This window comes from Oncorhynchus mykiss, chromosome 6 (assembly GCF_013265735.2).
Source record: "Oncorhynchus mykiss isolate Arlee chromosome 6, USDA_OmykA_1.1, whole genome shotgun sequence".
NCBI classification, from domain to species: domain Eukaryota; kingdom Metazoa; phylum Chordata; class Actinopteri; order Salmoniformes; family Salmonidae; genus Oncorhynchus; species Oncorhynchus mykiss.
This window is the reverse complement of record NC_048570.1, coordinates 74,241,974-74,267,861: the sequence shown is the minus strand read 5'-3', so window position 1 is coordinate 74,267,861 and position 25,888 is coordinate 74,241,974. Positions and strand designations below refer to the sequence as shown.

General features: G+C 43.1%; 2 protein-coding genes across 8 annotated transcripts; both read left to right on the top strand.

Moving 5' to 3' along the window:
* The first annotated feature begins 386 nt into the window (after positions 1 to 386).
* On the top strand, positions 387 to 20,820 carry scube2 (signal peptide, CUB domain, EGF-like 2). 7 transcript variants are annotated; one of them, XM_036980951.1, is made up of 23 exons: positions 387 to 561; positions 1,107 to 1,223; positions 1,478 to 1,627; positions 1,903 to 2,037; positions 3,599 to 3,724; positions 3,837 to 3,953; positions 4,738 to 4,827; positions 5,327 to 5,443; positions 6,619 to 6,741; positions 8,272 to 8,388; positions 8,681 to 8,803; positions 9,201 to 9,317; positions 9,613 to 9,702; positions 9,911 to 10,033; positions 10,968 to 11,138; positions 11,498 to 11,701; positions 16,474 to 16,644; positions 17,417 to 17,584; positions 17,870 to 18,031; positions 18,288 to 18,485; positions 18,828 to 18,980; positions 19,190 to 19,269; positions 19,459 to 20,820. In XM_036980951.1, exons 1-23 carry the CDS (start codon positions 474 to 476, stop codon positions 19,603 to 19,605), a joined length of 3,087 nt encoding a protein of 1,028 aa, XP_036836846.1. In that variant the 5' UTR covers positions 387 to 473; the 3' UTR covers positions 19,606 to 20,820. The 7 variants fall into 7 exon arrangements, with proteins under 7 accessions (XP_036836846.1, XP_036836845.1, XP_036836848.1 ...); XM_036980950.1 differs by having other exon boundaries at positions 11,495 to 11,701; XM_036980952.1 differs by having other exon boundaries at positions 389 to 561; positions 1,478 to 1,603; positions 11,495 to 11,701.
* Positions 20,821 to 21,615: 795 nt separating this feature from the next.
* tmem9b (TMEM9 domain family, member B) lies at positions 21,616 to 25,558 on the top strand. The gene is made up of 5 exons (XM_021607622.2): positions 21,616 to 22,338; positions 22,691 to 22,782; positions 23,138 to 23,246; positions 23,952 to 24,083; positions 24,363 to 25,558. Exons 1-5 carry the CDS (start codon positions 22,264 to 22,266, stop codon positions 24,516 to 24,518), a joined length of 564 nt encoding a protein of 187 aa, XP_021463297.2. The 5' UTR covers positions 21,616 to 22,263; the 3' UTR covers positions 24,519 to 25,558.
* Positions 25,559 to 25,888: the final 330 nt, after the last annotated feature.

Here is a 25,888-nt window from a genome sequence, read left to right as displayed (position 1 = left end):
TACTTAAAATACGTTAGGCTATAATTGTATGGTTATAAAATCAGTTATACAGCCTTATCTAATATTCTCAATTGCTTCTGTTTTCAGTACTCTCTCTCTCTCTCTCTCTCTCTCTCTCTCTCTCCAAATTCAAGTAAAGGGCTTTATTGACATAGGAAACATTTTTACATTGCCAAAACAAGGGTAATAGATAATAAACACAAGTGAAATAAACAATCAGAACTCAATAGTAAGCATTACACTCATAAAGTTTAAAAATAATAGAGACACTATCTCTCTCACTCAGACACACGCACACACACACACACACGCACACGCACGCACACACACACACACGTACACTCTTTTCTCTTTCCAAATCCACTCGTGAAGCCGACTGACAGGCTAGAATGAAAATGAGGCGGACACTTGGTCAAGACTTCAGTGCAAACGCGTCCTTTTAAGGACACCTCCAAAACTCGGATCATATCACCATGGGAGCTATTTGTAGTGCAAGGGACTTTTGTTTGTTTTTGCTCTTGTTAAATACTCGCCAAATCGCCGCTCTTCTAGAGAATCCAGGTGCGTTGTATGAGTTTCAAAGGCTGTTTTTCTGCACTTTTATAAGAGTGTTTGCGCTCATGTTGTTGTTGTTTTCAAATTATGTATAGTTTCCAACTACTTGGCAGACTTTATTTTGTTTTACATTATTATAGTTTGCCCACTCAGTTTTGGCTTCAATTGTACAAATTGGATCTTGATGAATCTCTTTTGTCTGTTTGCTTTTTTAACGAAGTCCTACATTTTAACCAACCTACTCACTTGTTTTCAGATAAAATGAATAACAAATGTACCAATGATAAGGAATGGGTCCTGACTTGTATTTTTTCTTAATTTTAGTGGTGGATCAGGTTCAATCGGATCAATGTTTTGTTAACTTTAGTACTCAGAACCTGGCGAATTAGACTTTTACCTATTTAACTGAAATGATTCAGCGTTGAATTGAATATTGGGGATTTAATGAGGACCACATTAATCTCATAATCTTAATGTACATGACTAAAATACAGATTACGAAATGTTGTTTCTGGTAACATTTTATGCCATAATGTGGATTTCAAATCCAGATGCATGCGCAGAAGGAAGTGATGGATGTCACATTGATGCTATTTGTCAAAATACCCAAGCCTCTTACAAGTGTTCGTGTAAAGTAGGCTTTAAAGGCGACGGTAAACATTGTGAAGGTAATTATCTCCTCTGTAATTCCTTGTTCCTTTCCTTGTGTATTGGGATCATATGAGACACATTTGAATTCTTTGGACCAATAGTTCCTTGGATTTCAAGACAAGTTTCAATGACATTTTGATTATATATCATAAACCTTGGCATAATGCATGACTTTTTATTTAAATGATGTGGCCCATTGTTTGAAAGGACCCTTTTCCATTAAATGCTCAAATGGCAAACATTCATCATTCTCGACTTGACTCCCTTTTAGACATTGATGATTGCGATATCGAGTACAATGGTGGCTGTGTACACGAATGTAACAACATACCAGGCAATTATCGTTGCACTTGCCATGATGGATTCAATTTAGCGCACGATGGACATAATTGTCTTGGTAAGATACATTTCAGACTACAAGGTAAACAACATTTGATGTATTGAGTGTCTGACAATCATTTCGCAGATATAACTTTAGGCCTATACGGTGAATTAAGGTGGCATTAAAAGTGTATAATTTCAATAGGGAATTCGTTTCTATTCTGCTAAAACCATTGAACAATGTGTGACAGCCAGGTAAATAGAGATTTGTTGTAATATTTCTTTATAGTTTTCATGAAGACAGCCTAGGAATTCATGAACATTCATCCAGTTATTTCATTGTTCTGAGAAGTAATGTCCTGGCTCTGCCTGCAGATGTGGACGAGTGTGTCTTCAACAATGGAGGGTGCCAGTATACATGTGTCAACACCATGGGGAGTTATGAGTGCAGCTGCAAAGAGGGCTTCTTCCTCAGTGACAACCAGCACACATGTATCCACCGCTCTGTGGGTGAGTACCCCTGGAATACCTGCCCTGTGATGGCTTCCAACTCTCCTACCCACCTTCAAATGTGTGTATGTATGTGTCTCTCTGTGTGTGTGTGTGTGTGTGTGTGTGTGTGTGTGTGTGTGTGTGTGTGTGTGCATGCATGTCTGTTGGGTCTCAGTCCATGCATGTTTCTGTATGTTTGTGTCTCAGTCTATGTGTGTGTGTGTGTGTGTGTGTCCTTATGTGTGTGTGTGTGTGTGTGCATCCCTATGTGTGTGTGTATGTGTGTTTGTGTTAAGGTAGGCTACTAAGCTGTGTCAGGGGCACAGCAGAGAATTATGGAGCTAATTCTAAAATGTTCACATACAAGAGTGTGATTGACAGCACAATGATGGATGACAGCTGTTAAATCGGTCCCCTCTCTGGGGCATTATCAAGAGCAGTCGGGCTCCAAAGGGCCCATGCTGTGGGAAAAGGAGCCCCGTGTCCCAGAGAACAAAACAAGTTAATAACTGCAACACTTGGGCTTTTGTGGCCTGTGTCTTACATTAGAATAAAGCTCTCACAAGTATTGTTGTTTTATTCTCACTAAATTCAATGAAGAGATCCTAAGGTTTTTCACTACATTGGGTTTCCCTTGGAAAAGTTACTAATCCTACCAGCACATCCACTCAGCCGTTGCAGCATAAGAATAAAGGAGCTGCTCTCTACAGTGACCTGGGAGAAGGCCAATGATGGTATTAGGATAGAAGATTCTGACTCCCATACACACTGAGTGTACAGAACATTATGGATATCTGCTCTTTCCATGACATACCATGACATAGGTCGACCAGGTGAATCCAGGTGAAAGCTATTATCCCTTATTGACGTCACTTGTTAAATCCCCTTCAATCAGTGTAGATGAAGGGGAGGAGACAAGTTAAAGAAGGATTTTTAAGCCTTTAGACAATTGAGACATGGATTGTGTATGTGGGGGGGGGGGTTTGCAACTTAACATTAGGTAGGTGTCCTTAATGTTTTGTAAACTCAGTGTATAAAGTATATGTAGACTGACCACGGTAAAATCTGATTCAAATCTTATCCACTCAAAGTGTTGGTTGTTAGCTTTGTTTCTGCTTGCCTCTCTCCCTCAAGCCATGTCTTTTTGACATGGCTTGAAAAAGCTAGGCCGGCCCAGTCCATTTGGAGTTGCACATTTTTTTATAATTTTTTTTTTTTTTTTACCCCTTTTTCTCCCTAATTTCATGGTATCCAATTGTTGTAGTAGCTACTATTTTGTCTCATCGCTACAACTCCCGTACGGACTCGGGAGAGACGAAGGTTGAATGTCATGCTGCACTTGCATGTCAGCTGAATGCATCAGCCCTCTCTAGGAAGTGTTATTGTTGGGCAGGGGGCTTCAATAATCTATCATCAGACATCATTGGTGTTGTGCAGTGTCAGTTGTTTTGCCTCTGTATTTCATTACCATGTACTATGTGTAACAACATGTGACTACACTGTTGTGAGTAGTGTAATTACAGTGTTATTACACAGGTATAGGAGAAACCTAATGTAAAGTGTAACTTCTCTTTCCCAGAGGGCCTTAGCTGTATGAATAAGGAGCATGGCTGTGCTCACATCTGCAAGGAGACACCCAAGGGAGGAGTGTCCTGCGAATGCCGCCCAGGATTCGAGCTGGCCAAGAACCAAAGAGGCTGCATCTGTATGTGTGAAGTTTTGTGATTGATCGTTTAGCCAGCTCAACCAAGAGTTTTGTTTAGATAACACATGAGTTGAACTTTGGAATTGACCCAAGTTTTGTGTTATTGGCCTAGTGACCTGCAACCATGGTAATGGGGGCTGCCAGCACACCTGCGAGGACATGGAGCAGGGACCCATCTGCAGGTGTCATGTGAGGTACACCCTGCACCCTGACGGCAGATCCTGTGTAGGTAAGAGCAGATCAACCACATCCAGGCCTACTTACATACTACTATGGACCCTCACTTTCTCACAGCCCGATTCCTCCCCTGTAAGCATCTCTACATATAGCAAACCAGATTCCTAGTCAATAATGGTGAAATGGACTGGACCCTTCTAGATATTTCCATCTGTACACTTCTTCATTCTCCTCCTTTTTGTTACTCTCACCCACTGAAACTCACCTGTTTAAAGGATCACATCTTGAGCCTGTGGATGAAATGGCAATCCTTTTGAGGAGCTTGCCATCTCTCCTGACAGCGAGTGTGTATTTCTTCCATTTGCACATGGTGGATATGATAAGCATCAGCCGTCAGATAGGAAGGAGACGTACAGTAGGCCTGTGGGTAGTATCTGTTTCTCCCGCGGCGCTACTGTGTGTGTGGGGTCCAAGATTATCACTGAGTTGTCTTCTGCTCCATCTCACAGTTCCATCTCCTGTCTTATCTGACACATGCATAGACAGCCAAACTGCATGTCTTAGGTGTCAACATGCTTCTGGTTCCAGAGAGGAACACAGAACAACATCCAGGGGAGGTAGACTACACTTACAGACCACCAAGGTGTGCACTGGGCAATTCAGCTACTGTGCATCAGCAGACAGAACAGAACAGGAGGCAACTTGGTGCAAACCATTTTCTTAAATGTTGACCTGTGTTTATTTTAGTTATACTAAAATACTGTGTATGTATCTACGTGTATTCTGTTGGTTAGGTTACTGACTGTTACTCACGTCACCCACTGTCTGTATTACAGAGCGGGACGAGACAACTACTGAGAGCTCTGATCACAACGCCACGTCCTTCACTGAGGTGGACAAACGTGTCAAACGCAGACTGCTCATGGGTAATAATTGTATAATTGCACAAATTCCACTATTATTACCCATTGATACTTTTACAACACTAAAATAACAAAACCAAACAGACTCAGCTACTGACTGAGAGAATTCTGTCAGTTGGACTATTTGAATGACTTTAGTTACCATGGGTTATGCTGCCAGGAATCAGCCAGAGGTGTTTTTCAGAGGGGAGAAGAGCAAGGCCCAGTAAACCAAGGCATTCCACAGGCTTTAGAGCAAACTGTGAAATGACTATGGACCCTCACTTTCTCACCACCCGATTCCTCCCCTGAAATGTATGTATGTGTGTGACTGGGTTGCTAGCTCAGTGTCTATGACTACTGCTGTTGTTTACTCAATGTCTGTTGGTAGGGTTAAAAAACAGACTTTGGCAATAGCTCTATAACGACAGTACATAATGTATAGGCATTTTATAACCCTTCATTCAGTATAGTACACAGCAGCAGCATGTTGACATTGAATCTATTCACGCTGGCCTTTCAGAGAACTGTGCGGTAAATAACGGGGGGTGTGACTCCACGTGTAAGGACACATCCACAGGGGTTCGCTGCAGCTGCCCTGTGGGCTTCACTCTGCAGCCTGACGGGAAGACCTGCAAAGGTCAGACCAGCCGTCCACCAAGAACCTCAACTCCATCTCTATGTCTGAGTTACAAATGGCACTCTATTTCCTATTTAGTGCACTACTTTTGACCTGGGCCCATAGGGCTCTGGTCAAAAGTAATGCACTTTATAGGGAATAGGTGCCATTTTGGAGGCAGGCCATCTTCATCTCCATCTCTTATTATTCAGTTTAATGTACTTTTATTTAACAAGCTTCACATCTCCCCTCCATAGGTATTTGGACAGTGAAGCTAACATTTTTCATTTGGCTCATTTGACTCTATACTCCAGCAAATGTTTCATATGAGGCTACAGTACAGAATGTCAGGTTTATGTATCAAATTTCCTCCGTGTGAATAATTCAAAAGTATTTGGACGAATTCACTTATAGTGTATAAAAGTAGTCAAAAGTTTAGTATTTGGTCCCATATTCCTTGCACGCAATGACTACATCAAGCTTGTGACTTTACAAACTCGTTGGATGCATTTGGAGTTTGTTTTGGTTGAGTTTTGTGTTATATTTTGCCTAACTGGAACTGAATGGTTGAATGATTACTGGAGTAATTTTCTTTCTAAGTGAGTAGATAATATGTTTCTGAATACTAAATTAATCCTGTTAATGCCAGGATTAAGAAAAATCATGAAAGAATTATGAATAATGATGAGTGAGACTGTTCTTTCTGCCTCTGTAATCATTATTCACGAATCATCTATAATCGTGGTAGCATCCATGTAGAATGTAGAAGTTCAGAAACATCTTCTATTCTTACTTACATTAAAAGTGACTCCAAAATGACAGAAGACATTATTCACCATTCAGCTCCTATTGGGCAAAACATAACCCAAAACACAGCCAAAACAAACTGCAAAACTTGATGTAGTCATTGCGTGCAAGGAATATGGGACCAAATGCTAACCTTTTGACAACTTTAACACACTAAAAGTGATATACTTATGACTTCTTTAAATGGGGGGACTAGATACATAAAGTTCTTTCATTTCTAAATGGTTAAACAGATATGTATCGAAATTCCCTCAAATAAAAGCTGACATAATGTACCGTCTCCTAAGTATAGAGACACATTTTAAAAAAATGCTTCTCTGACCAAATATATATGGAGGGGAGTGTATGTTTGTCTGAATAATAACAGTTTTATAATTTGCTTCTCACAGACATTAATGAGTGTGAGCTGCACAACGGCGGTTGCGACCACTTCTGCAGGAACACCATCGGCAGCTTTGAGTGTAACTGCTGGAAGGGCTTCAAGCTGCTTACTGACGAGCGCTCCTGTCAGGGTAGGCCTCTTCTCTTCATTCTCCTGTCAGGGTAGGCCTCTTCTCTTCACTCTCCTGTCAGGGTAGGCCTATTCTCTTCACTCTCCTGTCAGGGTAGGCCTCTTCTCTTCACGCTCCTGTCAGGGTAGGCCTCTTCTCTTCATTCTCCTGTCAGGGTAGGCCTCTTCTCTTCACTCTCCTGTCAGGGTAGGCCTATTCTCTTCACTCTCCTGTCAGGGTAGACCTCTTCTCTTCACGCTCCTGTCAGGGTAGGCCTCTTCTCTTCACTCTCCTGTCAGGGTAGGCCTCTTCTCTTCACTCTCCTGTCAGGGTAGGCCTCTTCTCTTCACTCTCCTGTCAGGGTAGGCCTCTTCTCTTCACTCTCCTGTCAGGGTAGGCCTCTTCTCTTCACGCTCCTGTCAGGGTAGGCCTCTTCTCTTCACGCTCCTGTCAGGGTAGGCCTATTCTCTTCACTCTCCTTTCAGGGTAGACCTCTTCTCTTCACGCTCCTGTCAGGGTAGGCCTCTTCCCTTCACTCTCCTGTCAGGGTTGGCCTCTTCTCTTCACTCTCCTGTCAGGGTAGGCCTCTTCTCTTCACTCTCCTGTCAGGGTAGGCCTCTTCTCTTCACTCTCCTGTCAGGGTAGGCCTCTTCTCTTCACGCTCCTGTCAGGGTAGGCCTCTTCTCTTCACGCTCCTGTCAGGGTAGGCCTCTTCTCTTCACTCTCCTGTCAGGGTAGGTCTCTTCTCTTCACGCTCCTGTCAGGGTAGGCCTCTTCTCTTCACTCTCCTGTCAGGGTAGGCCTCTTCTCTTCACTCTCCTGTCAGGGTAGGCCTCTTCTCTTCACTCTCCTGTCAGGGTAGGCCTCTTCTCTTCACTCTCCTGTCAGGGTAGGCCTCTTCTCTTCACGCTCCTGTCAGGGTAGGCCTCTTCTCTTCATTCTCCTGTCAGGGTAGGCTTTTTCTCTTCACTCTCTTTTCAGGGTAGGCCTCTTCTCTTCACGCTCCTGTCAGTGTAGGCCTCTTCTCTTCACTCTCTTTTCAGGGTAGGCCTCTTCTCTTCACTCTCCTGTCAGGGCAGGCCTCTTCTCTTCACTCTCCAGCCAGTGTAGGCCTCTTCTCTTCACTCTCCTGTCAGGGTAGGCCTCTTCTCTTCACTCTCTTTTCAGGGTAGGCCTCTTCTCTTCACTCTCCTGCCTGTCTGCCCTACATCTGGGGAAGGGGCTGGGACAGCACAGTATACTGAGCTGTTGTTCTGTGTAGGTGCTGCTGGAAGATAAGACAGAGAGGGTAGGAGGCTGAACGGTTTGCCAGTATTGACTTGAAGAATTCCTCTGAAGATCCTTAACGTGCTAGTTTAAAGCTTAACGTTTAGTAAATACTGATTTCATCCCTCTGATACAACTCGTCATTAAGATACTGCTGTCTCTAAAATTAACTATCAAAAGACAATGCCACAATTCATCACCTAGTGATACCATGCTGTACCATTTAAAACCCCAATTTCTACTACCTTAAATTGAAAAAGAATATCCCTCTGCTTTTAATGACAGATATAGACGAGTGTTATTTCGAAAGGACATGTGGTCACACGTGTGTGAACTCCCCTGGTGGTTTTGAGTGTGTTTGCAGCAAAGGGTACACCCTGTATGGACTGGCCCACTGTGGAGGTAAGACTATAAAACTAATGCTTATGGGGTATTATACTTATGGTATGGGGAAAGGGCTTTGACACCATTCTGAATAGTTCATGTTTGGGTTTTCTATAAACTAATGTGTATAGGGTATTATGCTTATGGTGAAAGGGCTTTGGTACCATCTATACAATTTCACACCATTCTGAATAATTCATTGTAGTGTTTTTAGTAGTTTTTGCTGAAAAAATAATGGATGCTTTGTGAATGAGGTGAGGTGAGAGATGCTGTGAATAACATATGGATGTTTTCCCTGCTTTCTCCTCAGATATAAATGAGTGCAGTGTGAACAACGGAGGTTGTGAGCAGGGTTGTGAGAACACCATGGGCGGGTTTGAGTGCCAGTGCCACCCTGGTTATAAGCTACACTGGAACAAAAAGGATTGTATCGGTAAGACAGTGCCCCTTCAGGCCTGGGGGCTCTAGACGGTTTGGGGTGTGTTGTGATAAACTGCTAAGTTTTTGGTCAACTGTTTTTGACATAAAATCATACATGTGTACCACATGTACGTTTTGAAACTTTTGGGGACTAAAAACAGGAGATACTTCGAGTTATTTTCTTCTCTTTCTCTTTACTGCTCTGTTTTTCTCTCTGGCCTTTGGTTTAAAACCTGGGACAAAAGTAGAATAAAGGCAATTGCTGCTGTTCCCATTTTCTTCTTGTCCTTGGATAGGTTTCACTCTTTTCCCACAACTTCTCACAACTTCTACCCTCCTCCGTCTGTCTGTCTTTCTACCACGGTCCAAGTCTGCTTTTCACCTGTGAGTTTGTTATGGTTTCCATCTAGAGGCAGAGGGTTTCCCAGCAACAAAGCCCCCCTCTAAACCGACCTTAAACTGCAGCAGGCAGGAGGGAGGTGACCGCTGCTACCTGACCTGCCAGTCCCAGGTCCACATCACCAGTGGTGAGTTATCAGTTACTACTACTACTACTATTGGTCTGCATCCCAAATGGCACCCTATTCCCTTTATATTACACAACTTTTGTCCAGCGCCCACATGGCTCTGGTCAAGGGTAGTGCCCTATACAGGAAATATGGTACCATTTGGGACAGAAATTGAGTTACTACTACAATCAGTCTGCAGAGCAGCGCTGTCTCATGTTCCAGCACCCGTCTGTTTGTTTTTGTCGACCAGGCCTTTTGTGGCTCTGCCTTTTGTCTTTGGTGGCCTGTCTCATGCCCCTGTGTGCGTTTACAGGGACGGAGGATTCTTATACAGTGACCTGTGGAATGCCTCTGCCCTGCTTGGCTGGAGCACAAAGGAATGGAAGTGGCTCGTATTGCTTGGGCAAGTACACACCATCACAGGTCTGCATCAGCCTCTGTCACTCCAGCCTGACCTAAACAACCAGAAACACAACATATAAAGACAAAACAACGTCATACCAAATCAAGTCTTCAGTATTCACATTTTCATTTACAGACATACGGAAGTCAAGGGATTTTTCCTTTTTATCAAAGGTGAACAATGTGCTATTATTTCCTTTGTACCGTAGGACCAGAAATGTCAAGTGTCCTGCGAATTAAGACCACAGCCACTTTTAAGTCTGGCACAGGAAAGTGCAACTTGAAACGTAGTCAAGAGAGGCTGAAGGAGAGCCTGAACGCAGCTCACTCAGGTACAGCGGTTTCTAACAAGTCCAACAGCTCCTCATTCATTAAAACAATGCAGATTAACCTGGCACTGCCTACATATCATGCAACAAACTTGATAACAGGAACCAAACCCCGAGGCTGCTTAGATTGTAGTAAACTGGGAGTGAGCTAAATATGAAAGAAATACGTGGGGGGAAGTAGTGCGGTCTGAAATGTTTTGAATGTCTCAGCACTGCACATTGGCTGGCATTGACAGGGGAAAACGTAATTAGCCATAGCAGGCCTTTCACTTGGCCCCTACCCAGCTATCAATCAAACGGACTTCCAATTGTTGGATCAAATATTTTCTACAATGAGTTCCGGCATGGTGTTCAAATAAAAAGGGAGCTTTTCCCACTCTCCTCTCGTTACCCCCCTGTCCAAAGGCAACAAAAAGGGCAGGAGGAAAAGAGTGCATGTTTAAAGAATGATTAGAAACATCAGTACTTGAACAGTGCTAGAGGTATCACTACAGACCCTGGTTCGATCCCGGACTGTCTCTCAACCAGCCGTGATCGGGAGTCCAATAGGGCGGTGCACAATTGGCCCAGCGCTGTCCGGGTTAGGGGAGGGTTTGGCCGGTGTAGGCCGTCATTGTAAAATAAGAATTTGTTCTTAACTAACTTGCCTAGTTAAATAAAGGTTAAATAACAAATTAAACCGCACAAAGGATATAATCTCCTTAGATTTAAGTGTTGTGACATTGCAATTAAGTTTTATCCTCACTCTACCTGCTACAGTTAACCAGTTATACACCATATAGTTATTCAGTAACGTGTGTGTGTGTGTTTGTCTCCATGCATGCATGTGTGTGTGTGTTTGTCTCCGTGCATGCATGTGTGTGTGTGTGTGTGTTTGTCTCCGTGCATGCATGTGTGAGTGCATGTCCATGTCCTGTGTGGCTGGTCGTGTCCACAGACAGCAGGTCCCCCTTCACGGAGAACGTCCAGTTCAGCTATGTGCGCTTGCGCTGCAGCTCGTCTGGCCCCCGGATGCAGAGCCGCCACGGCAGGAAGGCGGGTTACGAGGAGGAGGGCTCCGCCATCACGGCTGAGTTTGAGTTGGATGTGAACCTAGAGGAGGTAACAGGTTGGTCTCTCTGCCCTGCCCTGCTGTGACCCCAGTCCTCTGGCTGACACTCTGCTTCCTGTTTCTCTCTCTGCTCTTGCTTTTCGTCACTTAACAAGCCAAACATGTGAAAGTATCTCCTGTTTTGAGGTGGTGGGATCTTTGGGGAAGGTGTAGGTTTGGAGGTTTCTCTTGTATTCTGAGGGAGCAAGTGGTTGATCAAATGTTCTGGTGTCTGTGTGTTGGAATGGATATGTACACAAGTGTGTGTGTGTCTGTCTATTTTAGTACCGGTATGTGTGTGTGGTTTTGTTTGCGTGTGCATTGTGGTCTCATTGCGTTGCAAGGACAGTTTTGGTATCTGGTGTTTCTCTCAGCAGAGAGCTGTGACCTGGGCTGTGTGCGCCGGCGCTCAGAGAAGAGGCTGAGGAAGACTATCCGTACCCTGAGGAAGTCCATCCACCGGGAGCAGTTCCACCTCCACTTCGCTGGCTCTAACTACGAGCTGGCCAAGAGGCTGGCCCGGCCGGTGGACTTACCGGAACACTGTTGGAAAGGGCAGGTACTGGTGGACAGGAAGTGTGGTGAGTGAGCATCTTAAATGTTCTGAGTATCATAAGATTTAGGTATAAATGTATGTATAAAATGAGTAGCATCTTGAGTGTTCTGAGTATCATAAGATTTAGGTAGAAATGTATGTATAAAATGAGTAGCATCTTGAGCATCTACCTGTATCTGTTTCTGCCTGTATCTGAGCCACCCATGGAGTCAAGTCCTGGCTCCCACACAGAGCAGCTCATAGTCATAGCCATGCCAGCAAGATATATATAGACAGGTTTGTTTATTGATTGGATTTGGAGCAGGTGTTGGCCAGATTACTGCCATATTTGGGTGTCGACATGCTGTAATGAGCTAGTATGGGGAGTGCTTGCTCGGCTCGCATGGAGAAAAGAAAGCCCGTTGTTGACTGGCTCGCAGAGCTAGGAGATCTTCCAGCATCTCCGTGGGATAAAGTGCAACAGAAGGAGTGATGGCAGCCGCTAGCTTTTGCTGTTGATTCCGCTGGTCCTATTTAGTTTTACAGCCATAATGGAGGAAAAGTCTATTAGCTTTAATGACACCCTGTCAACATCAGCAGTGGAAAGGAGGTTGGCATGTGTTTTCTCTGTCGGAGGGGAGGGGAGCAGAGAGCTGCGTGGCCCCAGTTCAGGGCCTCACAGTAAGCTGAGTAAGCCCACTGCCTGCTGCTGCATTCTGCCTGTCTGTCTCAGTGTGGTCAGTAGAAGAGAGTCAGTTTTCTGTCCACCGTTAACTCTGTAATGATTGGTCGTCTACCTCTAGAGCCCCTGTGCCCCTGTGTTTTTAAGGGGTCTGAAGACTATTGTAGATCGACCTCTCAAAGCTGTTCTAGCCTGCCTCTGTCTTGATCCAGAGCTCTCCTCTCTTTCCCCCGTCCTTATTGAGGTTGAGTGGGTGAGGATGGAGGGGGTTGAGTGGGTGAGGATGGAGGGGGTTGAGTGGGTGAGGATGGAGGGGGTTGAGTGGGTGAGGATGGAGGGGGTTGAGTGGGTGAGGGTGGAGGGGGTTGAGTGTGTGAGGGTGGAGGAGTTTGAGTGGGGGAAGGATGGTGTTTGATCCATTCTGGTTCATAGAGATTTTTAGGAATAAAGACTGCCCATAGCTGGTTAAATGTATTGATTTTCACACAAGAGGGAAATAGTCTAACAGTTTTACAAACCAAGCATCCCTTAATCCAAGGTATCCCCAGCGAAGTGAACTCTCGCTGGTGTCCATTTCTTTCTACCTCCAAATAACAGGAGACTAACATTTTGTGCTGGATTCAAATGACCCTTAACTGTTGATTTTGCTTTGTAGCTTTGTTGCTTGTTGTTTTTGTGTTTCATATGACTTACCTCATAAGTAAATCTTAAGTCGTAAAACAAAAAATAACTCAGAAGAGTAAAGTTACCCGTGTGTAGGATTCCCACACTGCAGTTAGTTTCAGATGATCATTAAGCAGACCAGTGGACAGGCAGGGGTGTAGACATGTAATTTGGAAGGGGGGCTGAAAGGGAGCCGTAACCCCCAGCTCTATAATGGAGCTCTATTTTTCCCTCCACCCCTGGCTTAGCTCACTAAGTGCAGTTTAACCCTTTCAGTTTGCCCACTCCATTGTAAATCCCATTGGGGCTTGTTCTCACTGCTTCATTTGGGAGAGAAATCCTCCAAACAACACGGCCTCAGCCTCACTCGTACTGAGAGAAAGCAATGCCTTCTTATTCCTCACTCATAAAATATCTAGCGCTCTTTCTCTCTAACCAAATTCTGAACGTTATGAATCTCATGATATAGTACCCGGCAGTATTCCAATAAACCAACTGGTGAAATATCTCCTATGTTTAATCAGAGTTCATTCTAAACTCAGCAAAAAAATAAATGTCCTCTCACTGTCAACTGCGTTTATTTTCAGCAAACTTAACATGTGGAAATATTTGTATGAACATAACAAGATTCAACAACTGAGACATAAACTGAACAAGTTCCACAGACATGTGACTAACAGAAATAGAATAATGTGTCCCTGAACAAAGGGGGTGTCAAAATCAAAAGTAACAGTCAGTATCTGGTGTGGCCACCAGCTGCATTAAGTATTGCAGTGCATCTCCTCCTCATGGACTGCACCAGATTTGCCAGTTCTTGCTGTGAGATGTTACCCCACTCTTCCACCAAGGCACCTGCAAGTTCCCAGACATTTCTGGGGGAATGACCCTAGCCCTCACCCTCCGATCCAACAGGTCCCAGACGTGCTCTTAGGGATTGAGATCCGGGCTCTTCGCTGGCCATGACAGAACACTCACATTCCTGTCTTGCAGGAAATCACGCACAGAACGAGCAGCATGGCTGGTGGCATTGGGATGCTGGAGGGTCATGTCAGGATGAGCCTGCAGGAAGGGTACCACATGAGGGAGGAGGTTGTCTTCCCTGTTACGCACAGCATTGAGATTGCCTGCAATGACAATAAGCTCAGTCCGATGATGCTGTGACACACCGCCCCAGACCATGATGGATCCTCCACCTCCAAATCGATCCCGCTCCAGAGTACAGGCCTCGGTGTAACGCTCATTCCTTCGATGATAAACGGGAATCCGACCATCACCCCTGGTAAGACAAAACCGCGACTCGTCAGTGAAGAACACTTTTTGCCAGTCCTGTCTGGTCCAGCGACGGTGGGTTTGTGCTCATAGGCGACGTTGTTGCTGGTGATGTCTAGTGAGGACCTGCCTTACATCAGGCCTACAAGCCCTCAGTCCAGCCTCTCCCAGCCTATTGCAGACAGTCAGCACTGATGGAGGGATTGTGTGTTCCTGGTGTAACGCAGACAGTTGTTGTTGCCATCCTGTACCTGTCCCCCAGGTGTGATGTTCGGCTGTACCGATCCTATGCAGGTGTTGTTACACGTGGTCTGCCATTGAGAGGATGATCAGCTTTCCGTCCTGTCTCCCTTAGCGCTGTCTTATGTGTCTCACAGTACGGACATTGCAGTTAATTGCCCTGGCCACATCTGCAGTCCTCATGGCTCCTTGCAGCATGCCTAAGGAATGTTCACGCAGATGAGCAGGGACCCTGGCCATCTTTCTTTTGGTGTTTTTCAGAGTCAGTAGAAAGGCCTCTTTAGTGTCTTAATGACTATTCCACAGGTGCATGTTCATTAATTGTTTATGGTTCATTGAACAAGCATGGGAAACAGTGTTTAAACCCTTTACAATGAAGATCTGTGAAGTTATTTGGATTGTTACGAATTATCTTTGAAAGACAGGGTCCTGAAAAAGGGACGTTTCTTTTTTTTCATGACTGATCAACAACAACATTTGCATTTCCGTATGCCTCAACCCAGTATAAGAATCAGCTGTATGTTGGACTTTAGTTTCAGACCACTTAATGGGGCAGAATGACTGTATTACTATGAAAAAAACAACAATAGCCAACAGCAAAACTTGCCAGTGTGTAGGGTCTGAAACCCTGTGTACGAGTATTCTCCTGATCTCTGTTACGTAAAATAGTGCATGTTCATTTTAACATTGGAGATGATTAGGAAGTGCTGTTGATTCAAGCTGGGAGTTTGAGTGCTATATCCCCCCCTCAGTCAGGGCCACTCTGCATGACCCCAGCCACTAAACTGCTGCAGAGAATTGACTTCAGCGACACCATGGGAATTAATTAGCATCAGCTGTTTGGGCCTCTGCTTGATAGGCGCAAGAAGTGATTGGGGCAGGCAGAATGGGTGGATTCAGAACTCTGACCCCTTTTATTGGGTTCAGCTCCTTACCATTGTGATACCATAGTGTTTGCCTATGTCATCAAATACTTGAATAGAGGTGAAAGGTCTTTTAAACCTCTTTGGGGGCATCATTTCGAGGACTCTATAGAATTGCCTCTGCATTTGAAAGGTTTCAAGGTTTTTGTTCTCTCTCTCTTCTCTTCTCTTCTCTCGCTCTCTTCTCTTCTCTCGCTCTCTCCATCAAATAAAAGCTGGTGGAGACAACGAGACGGTGGCTCCTCATGGTCATTCAGGATAAACAAAAGGCAGAAAAAATTAACTGCTCTTGAGAGAATTACATTTTCTTTCTCAAAGAAAATCAAGTTGCTGAGGCACATATAATGGATGTGTGTTAAAGGCTTTGTGTGTTTCTCATTAACTCATTATGTCTGGTTCTCTCCTGAAAAGCTCTTCTTACTTAGATTTCCCTGAAGGATATTTTTTTATGAAAACACAAAATGATTTCACTTCACTGCTCTCTGTTTGGAGAGATGATTAGATGTAATTTCCCCCTTTAAGAAGTTCTTGACATCACCAGACACACAATAATTCAAACATAAATTAGAGACGTTGTTCTACAAAGTAAAACATGAAAAGGGGGAAATGAAAGCTGATGGTGTGCATCCCTGTAATCAGGCTTTGCACGCTCTGTGAGATAACAGACAAACATTCATTTTGACTGGCTCTGTGTGTGCTTTGGTAGAGGTGAGGGTGCTTAGGATGGTATGTAGAGTTCTTTCCCCAATGCACACCGGTGTTATGTGAAGTGTAAGAACTTGTTTGATGTGGGACTCAAAAGCATCTGGAGAGCAGCTCAGCGCTCTTATGTCTTTATTTGTGCATAGCTGCAGCAGGTCGATTTGCAATGCCTTTTTAGCAGCTTAACACTGGGCCTCTTGTGGTGGGCTTGAATGCCAGTGTGTGTGTGTGTGTGTGTGTGTGTGTGTGTGTGTGTGTGTGTGTGTGTGTGTGTGTGTTGTGTTTGTGTAGCATCCCTATTATCTAGCCAATCTGCCTCATTCTTCTACCTTTTGCTAGTGATCTGCACTGTTGGAACGTACTATGACAGGGATCAGGGAAGGTGTGTTCTGTGTCCAGCTGGAATGTACCAAGATGAAGAGGCAAAGAATTCTTGTGAGGTCTGCCCAGGGCCAGAGGTGAGAGGAAGCCCCAGGTCGGTTGGGGCGCGGAATATCTCTGAGTGTGGAGGTAAGGCTCAAGAGTTGAGGATATGAGTAATCATGTATCTCCTAACTGTGTACAAGACATGGGACATGAGTCACCTTGGACACTTACTTAATCAACCATAATAATCATAAAGATAACTGCAGCAGAATACACTGAGCTCCATCAAAGACCTTGGCATAGTTTTCCCTCATGGTTTGATCTTTAAAAAAAAGTGATCTTAAAACTAGTCTCCCAGTCAGAATCACATCCTGTTATGAGTATGTATGAAATACACAGGAAGGAGTGATACCCTGATCAAAATCTCCCCACAGGCAGATGTTCTGCTTTGTATAAAGTCGTGTAAGCCTCGGAACATTCAAGCCCTGTTTGAATTAAACAGCCACACCCGGCCCCTGCCCACTCCTGAATAAAGAGAAGAAGGGGCCACCATGTTTTCACCCCCCCAAACACTGTTATCACAGCCTATTTATGGCTAAGCCACAGATCCCATCTCCTGCTTTCCCCACCAATAGACTAAACAAAAAAGAGCTATGGGGAGAGACAGTTTGTTAAAGTCAGTCAGGAGATATGAGAGAGGTTGTTCCATGGTAGATAATGTCCTTGCGTTACATCACTCCACGGACATCTGCTCTCCCGGAACGTAGTCTTATTGTGGAAGAGGGCTCGTCTTTAAGTCGCTCTGGATAAGAGTGTCTGTCTGCTAAATGACCACATGTACGATGGGAATGTTGCTTTGAGCAGACTGAGTAAAACAAGTGTCCCTCTGACCAGTCCTCTGTTGTTGTTTTCCCAGGTCAATGTCCCCCTGGTCAGTTCTCCCATGATGGCTTCATCCCTTGCCTGCCCTGTCCCCTGGGTACCTACCAACCAGAGGTGGGGCGCACTTCCTGTTTCCACTGTGGAGGAAACCTGGTCACCAAACACAATGGTGCCGTGTCCTTCCAGGAGTGTGAGACCAAAGGTGAGGGGTCAGCTTATCCATCCCATGTAGTTATGCCTATAAAGTCTGGATGTGAGTCCCAAGAGTCCCAAATGCCACCCTATTCTCTACACAATGTATAACTTTGTGTAGAGAAAAGTAGTGCACTATATAGGGAATAGGGTGGCATTTGGAAGACACTCTGGATTTTTAAGGGAACTCCCCTGCAGTTTGTATTTTATGGAAATATACTACATTGGTTTATGTTGGTGTATGTTGGTGTTTGAGAGGTGCTAAACCGTGGTACACTCTATTCTGCTCCTTTAGTCCAGTGTTCACCAGGACATTACTACAACACCAGCACACACCGCTGTATCCGTTGTCCCATGGCGACGTATCAGATGGAGTTTGGTCAGAATTACTGCATCTCCTGCCCAGGAAATACCACCACCGACTTTGACGGCTCCACCAACATCATGCAGTGCAAAAGTATGTATGTTCACACAAGAGTTGTCTGTGTGTGCGTACGTTTGTGCGTGCATGTGTATGTATTTGTGTGTTCATGGCTTCACACTTTAGATGTACTTAATGACTACACATAGAGTAAACTAAAACTACATGCAGGTTTCTTTACTGTGCTCAAATAAATATTGTTCCTGTCCTGCTTTGGGATGCTACTGTAGATAATTAGCGTCGCAGCACCAAGGCAGCATAAACTATTTGACACCATCCTGTCACCTCACAGACAGACACTGTGGTGGAGAGATGGGAGATTTCACTGGCTACATCGAGTCTCCCAACTACCCAGGGAACTACCCAGCCAACATCGAGTGCACCTGGACCATCAACCCACCGCCCAAGCGCAGAATCCTCATCGTGGTCCCAGAGATCTTCCTCCCCATCGAGGATGAGTGTGGAGACTACCTGGTCATGAGAAAGAGCTGTGAGTGTTTGTTTTTCTGTGTGTGCGTGCATGCATGAGTCTGTCTGTCTGTGTGTGTTGTGTTGGAGGTTAGAGCTTGTTAGGTGACTGGGTGTTATCATGGTGCTACAGTATTAATGTGATTTCTCTGCAGGTGACCAGATGTTGGTGATGAATGTCTTTAGCATTATAAGATGTGCAGTGCAGTGTTGGTAGGAGGTTCTGTATAATAGGATAGCACCTCTCAGAGATCATGGGGGTTACTATGGGCTTCTAATAGACCATTAGATCTGGCCACCTTCAGAGTAATGAATGGTGCTAATGTTGGATTTGTCATAATGTGACCATATCCTCAATTCACAGCTCTCTCCAACTCTGTGACGACCTATGAGACCTGCCAGACCTATGAACGGCCTATTGCCTTCACCTCCCGCTCCAAGAGGCTGTGGATACAGTTTAAATCGAATGAAGCGAACAGTGGGAAGGGCTTCCAAGTCCCTTATGTGACCTATGATGGTAAGAGACATCCTTAATGGTGGAAATATTGACATTTAAATTACACATGCTTAAAAACAATGGATCAAGTGTCTGTAAAATATTATTTAATTTTGAATTTTAAGTCTGGATAGGTCTACATAATACCACAAATGTGTCACCTACTTCCAATTGCACAAATAATATAGAAATATACTCTTGGGTATGTTTATATATGATATATGTTTCAGAGGACTACCAGGAACTCATTGAAGATATAGTCAGAGATGGAAGATTATATGCCTCTGAAAATCACCAAGAAATTCTCAAGGTAAAGATTTCATGTATTTCCTGTGGAAAAAGCTTTTGTCTGCCATATACTACCCTCTTGTGGACACAATAAGAAATTCAGGATGCAAACTTCACTTGAGCACCAACGTAAAAATGTCAGATGATTGTTGGCTCTGTCTGAGATTGAACTCCAACCTGTACTAATTTTTGGTTTACATTTTCTTCTCAGGACAAGAAGCTTATGAAGGCACTGTTTGATGTATTGGCCCACCCACAGAACTTCTTCAACTACACAGCACAGGAGTCAAGAGAAATGTTCCCCAAATCCTTCATCCGATTTCTACGTTCTAAAGTCTTGAGATTCCTTCGCCCTTAAGAAGGCACTCTCATCAAGTTGCTTTGTGGATATCTCAGATACTCCCGAGAAAAGAGTCCTTTACTTCTCCTCTCTGTACAGAGACTGACTGAGTCTAGAGTTGACTAAGAGAGATGGCCTCAGACACTTTCCGCAAATGGACTTCAATTGGACCTTCTGGGAATAGGTGGGTAGTGGACTGTCATGGTGCAGACAAGTGGCAGCTCCCGCTATCACATCTGGTCTACATTCTAGAGCTACGTTTTTTGTACTTCGATACCACATCTATCTCTGATACTTCCATACACTCCTGTGTGTGAGCATTGCAACATTTAGACAGACTTTGTCTTTTCCTTTTGATTTTAAACTTTCAGTCTCAGGAATAAAGCTTGAAGTGGTAAGCTGATTTGATTGTTAGCATTTAAATTCATGAAAGCTTCGATTTGCATACGGGTGTAACAACAACATCTTGAAAATAATTATGGTAAATGGAACTTTCACCAATAGCATAGAAAGCGGATGAGAAAAGACTCTTGATTATGTATAACAAGTTAACTGAGGTTTATGCTAAATGTCAACCACATAGATAGTGTATACCTATAACATACATTATTAAAGTCATGTTTCACATTTAGATCAGAATTGTTGACAGAAATATGTCTGAATATGAGAAAAGAATATAGCACAAATGTGACCTGATGGTGGGAACTTTAAAGCACTACAAAGAATGTAGTGATACCACAAAATAAAGTATCCTTATGAATGTATTGTATATTGTGTAAAAAGTACTAGATGAAAATGTTAACGTATTGTAGTTAACTGCATTCCTGACACGTGTGCAGTATCGACACATCCCTTCACAACCGGTATTTTTTCTGTCCCGAAAACATAGTTGTACTTTAAAAATGACTGGACAATGAATACTCCATGCCACTGGGCTTTGAGTGAACAACAGATGCCCATGGATCAAGACTAGCTCTTCACTATGATCATTCAAACAGCTACCAAAGACTACTTTTCACTACTCATAGAAGTGAGATTATTGAGTGGTGTGACTACAAATGTAGAGCAATATGAGGGGGATCAGGTGAGATTATACATTCCAGATATGGAATGAGAGGTTTGTGAAATAGAATTGCTCTATTCACTTATGACTTAGCAAATAAATGTATGTCTATATTTTTATGTTTGTACATATAATATGTTGTAAATAAAGCAAATAAACATAATATTGTGCTTTTGCTTTACTTCTTTTACTTTCTGATATGCTATTTTCAATATAAGCAACAATGCCCAAATCCAAATAATACATTCATTATGTCGTTTTTTATATAGGCTCTATAACATAAGTTATTGTGTTACATTAGTTATAATTGTTTTTGCTCTTGAATTAAAGAAAAACTTGCCTGCCACACTGTCACCTATTGTAATTACTTAAAATTCACATTGATTATATTTTCAGCACTGTATCAGAGGCATTGGGAAATCAGAGACACTAAGAAAACAGAAGTGTTAACGCTATCAGGCGTCCTTGGGATGACCCTACCCTAAATTTACCATAGTCTCGCGTTGCCATACCTCCAAAATCACGGTGTTGTCACGGGAAGCCTGGTTCGCGACGAGGCTACCCTAACCCGTACCAAAGATTTGCATAACTAAACCAATGCCACAGCCTGTCGTTTCCAATCGGAAACAAATAGCAAATAAGTAATAATGGGGAGAACAAGCAAGGAGTTAGGGAGATCCTATTGGCCTCTGCATATTTCCGTTAGGGAACGTGCGTGTGCAATAACTCAATTCGACTTTGCACTCCTAAACGCGGTTTCTTACAACTTTGGCAATGGGTAAAGTCTGCATAACATATTTTTAGTTTGGGAACACAAATCCATATTTTCCCACTGCCGGCCAGAGGGCTTCCATATTTAGTAGTGAGTGGAAACGCCAAGCGGATGCTTCACGTTTATACATCCGGTCAAATCTGACCTTTATTTAACTAGACAAGTCAGTAAAGAACAAATTCTTATTTTCAATGACGGCCTAGGAACAGTGGGTTAACTGCCTTGTATTTTTCGGCGTTTATCCAAAATCACACGACGAACCATGGCGGAGTTAGAGCCTACAAAAAGACGCCATTACATTTATCTTTATAAAGTTAACATTTTAAAAGGTCAGCTCGGATATTCGATCTTTCGGTTCTAGTCCAGCACTTTAACCACTAGGCTACCTGACGCCCTGGCTATCTGCCATAACCTTTTACATTGTAACTTTATAAAGATAAATAGTAATGGCGTCTTTTTGTAGGCTCTAACTTCGCCATGGTTCGTCGTATGGTTTTTGGATAAACGCCAAAAAATAAGGTCTGTTGTAAACGCAGGTTTAGGCGATTTTATACGCTTTGTTCTATGAGATAATCTAAGAGGGGTATGCACGTCCCAAGGATTCCGGATAGCAAGGACCCTCAAAGAAAGGCCATCATTGCTATAGGTTTTGTTCCGACCAGCTGTTTGGGGAATGCTATTTACGCGCACAGGAAGAGATGTCAGCTGATCAGTCGAAGGAAATGTTTGATGCTAGCAGAAGAATTGTTGTCAGTTATAAAAAAAACGTGTATCTGATTTCAGTATATCGTTTCTCCAGTTTCTTAATAGCTTGTATTCTGGTACTCTTCAACATAGAAAAATGTCGAGCGTTGCCTTCAAGCTGCTCTCTCTTGTTGGTTTGTTATTGATGTCAACACAGACGACGGATGCGAAGGTAGGCTCTGTTGTTGTTCACATGACTATCATCTGCTTTAAATGCATAAAAGCAATTTATATTGACATTGTTTAATGCTAGGTGTTGAGGCAGCAGCTGGCTAGTTACTGTAGTTAGCTAGCTAGCCAAATATGGATCAGGCTAGTATGTCCTTTCTTGTGACGACAGTCAATGGATAAGTTAGCTAACTAGCTAGCTGGTAACCTGCTCTGTACAGTTACAGTAAATATGATTATTCCCACTGGCTGTGTAAGCTTATTTTAGGAGGCAGGCAGCTAGTTATATCACCATATATGGCATTACATGTTCTCTGATATCACAGCCTGAACATTTTCCCCTCCTTTTCCCATAGAATTCAGAGGATATCCGGTGTAAATGTACCTGCCCACCATACAGAGACATCGATGGACAGATCTACAAACAAAATGTATCTCTAAAGGATTGGTATGTTGTGTTGTCATGATGTAATTTAAAGATGATTACATACCGGTCGCGTTCCACTGGTTAGACGTTGCCAGATCTTACATCGCCTGGATGGGTATTTTACCAATTTGCTAACCACACTATATGTTATAACAATCTGTCAATCGATGACAGTCTATGATGTGGCATGCAACCATTTGGTTGATGCATGCAGTGGAACGTGACCACTGTCTGAGGTGTGGTGAACGTATGGGTAGGCTAACTAATTTTACAATGTCATGAATGATCTCAAATCATATTTGGAGAACTGTTACAGACTTCAACCTCACTGTGCTTTCAAAGACATATTTTGATTTAATTGTATATTTGTTTTCAGTAACTGCCTTCATGTTGTGGAGCCAATGCCAGTTGATGGAAAGGATGTAGAGGCGTACTGTCTGCGTTGTGAATGCAAATATGAGGAGAGGAGTTCTGGAACTATCAAGGTAAGTCTGGGAAATCTACCGACCAGCTAGCCGCACATGTGCCGTTACTGTCCTGCCATGGTATGTGGTAAAGCAGAGAGGAGATGATTCTTCATACTTCATGTGGATATTTTTTGCTTAAATTGCCAACGGCAGAAGGACAACAGGCAAAGTAGGTTCAAATATAATTTTATTCAATGTTCCTGACACACAGGAGACATTACGATTTTGGCGATGGGATATCGCAACGATGTTGCCAAAGTGGGATAGCATCGGCACATGTGCTCTGCTACTAACCAGTCAACTCTTGTCTATTATTGTGGAGCTGAAATGGAGTCAATGGGTTGCAGGCAGCCAAGGCCTGATGGGTTAATGAGTTTGACTGCTGAACAACTAATCAAATGGCCATCCGGACTATTTACATTGACCCCACCCTTTGTTTTTCCACTGCTGCTACTGACTGTTTATTATCTATGCATAGTCATTTTACAAATTACCTCAACTAACCTGTCCCCCTGCACATTGACTCGGTACCCCCTGTATATAGCCTCGTTATTGTCTTGTACATGTAACTTTTTGATTTAGTAAATATTTTATTAACTCCATTTCTTGAACTGCATTGTTGGTTAAGTGCTCGTAAGTAAGCATTTCACTGTGAGGTCTACCTGTTGTATGTGGCACGTGACAAATAAAATGTTCATTTGATTTGTGTCCACTGTGTTCCAGGTGACTATCATAATCTACCTGTCCATCCTGGGCCTGCTGTTCCTCTACATGGTGTACCTGACCCTGCTGGAACCCATGCTGAAGAGGAGGCTCTTTGGACACTCACAGCTTCAGAATGATGATGATGTCGGGGTATGTGTGCATGTTGCCCATCCCAAATATAGTGGTGGCCTTTAAGTCAAAGCAGTTGTTGTAGCCGTGACATTTTTGTTGTTTGATTGTGGATCTCGTATTGTGTGACTTGTTGGGGCAATGTATGTGGTGATGTTTTCAGATTTCTTTCATGCTGTAAATTTGATGAATAGCTCATAGAGAATTATGTTTGGAAATGTTTCTAAAAAAAGGTCAACTCTAGCTTGTCACAATTTCACTGTCCTCCTCACTGTAATGTCTGTTTCTCTTTGGGTTCAGGACCAGCAGCCTTTCGCCAACGCCCACAACGTATTGTCTCATTCGGCCTCTCGCCCCAACATGCTGAACAAAGTGGAGCACGCTCAGCAGCGCTGGCGGAGGCAGGTCCAGGAACAGAGGAAGTCTGTGTTTGACCGCCATGTGGTGCTCAGCTAAACCCATCCCCAGGAAACAAAAACCTGGGGTGAAGCAAAAAATGTTACTGTGACTGGGTGTTCCTTTTTTTTTTCTTTTCTATTTTGTCTGATTCTTTCCCCAACTTCCGAGCTTCATCCTTATTGGTGTTTTGTTCCTCAACTGGACCTGTATTTCATGAAATGTGATCATATAGCTCTATGTATTCAGGAGGTGATCGTAAAGAGTCTCTGCATCAGTAGGTTGAAGTGGGGCGTTGCATTTGAGACCTTTGGCTTAAGATAATGCCAGTGTCTGTATGACTTTGTATACTTTCTGATTTAATAATACTAATAGAAAGTTAGATGTTAGTTTGTTGCCCCCCCCAATGGATGATATGTGCCATTTTGCACAAGCTGATGATGATATTTGGCTTTTGATAAAGTAGAAACAATGGGTGACAGTGCACTCTTTTACAGTAATATTGGTAGCTTCTGATAACAGTAATGTTGGCAAAGTCACCAATGAAATTAGGTGAGACATTTGAGGGTAGAGTAAATAACAAACAAAAAAATATCATACCAAAATTAATCACTCAAACTAATGAAAACATCTACAATAAATGTAACATCTGCTACCTAAACTACAGAAGAAGGGAATGAGTTGGAAACAGTAAAAATGTGTAACATCAGTCTCTTGTCAAAAAGCATGTTTTTAAGAAGTGATGTATAAACTTATTTCCAACCTTTTACCCTAAACAACAGTTGATGTACAGATGTATGCATTTCGTGGTGTGAACACTCCTGTATCATGTTCTCCTGTAAGGCTAAGTATAATGTAGCATTTGGGAGACATTTTGACAGTTAATGACAGTTATCATCTGATGGTACATTTAATGTAAACATTAGTCCTCTCCTTTGAATATACGTGTGTTACTGTAGTCAGAGCCCACAGCTGTCACTGGCTAGAGTAGATGTACACCATCTCTGCACCTTGCTTGTTTTGTTTTCAGCTTCTACTCCTCTCCATTTAGATACATTTGACATGAATCATACATGAATGAGACCCTCCTTTATTCAAACTTTAAATAACTGTCATTGTCTTTTGTTAGACAGTATTGGTGCCACCATCTGTCTTTTACACTGATGTAAAACATTTTTTAATTATCATTTGGGATAGCTTGGGTGGTTGTAAAGTGGGTAGAAAATGCCACTATTGGGTGACCTAATGAAAGTGTTAACTCTTATCTGTGATAACATCACATTTGAAATACATTTCTGTAATATTTATAATGCTTTTGTTTAATGCTGACAATGTCAAATTCCTAGACCATCCTCCAGGAGTCGTGCTTCAATATAAAGGGTCAAATACATTAGCCAAAATTGATGATCGCATTGATAGGCGCAAAAAAA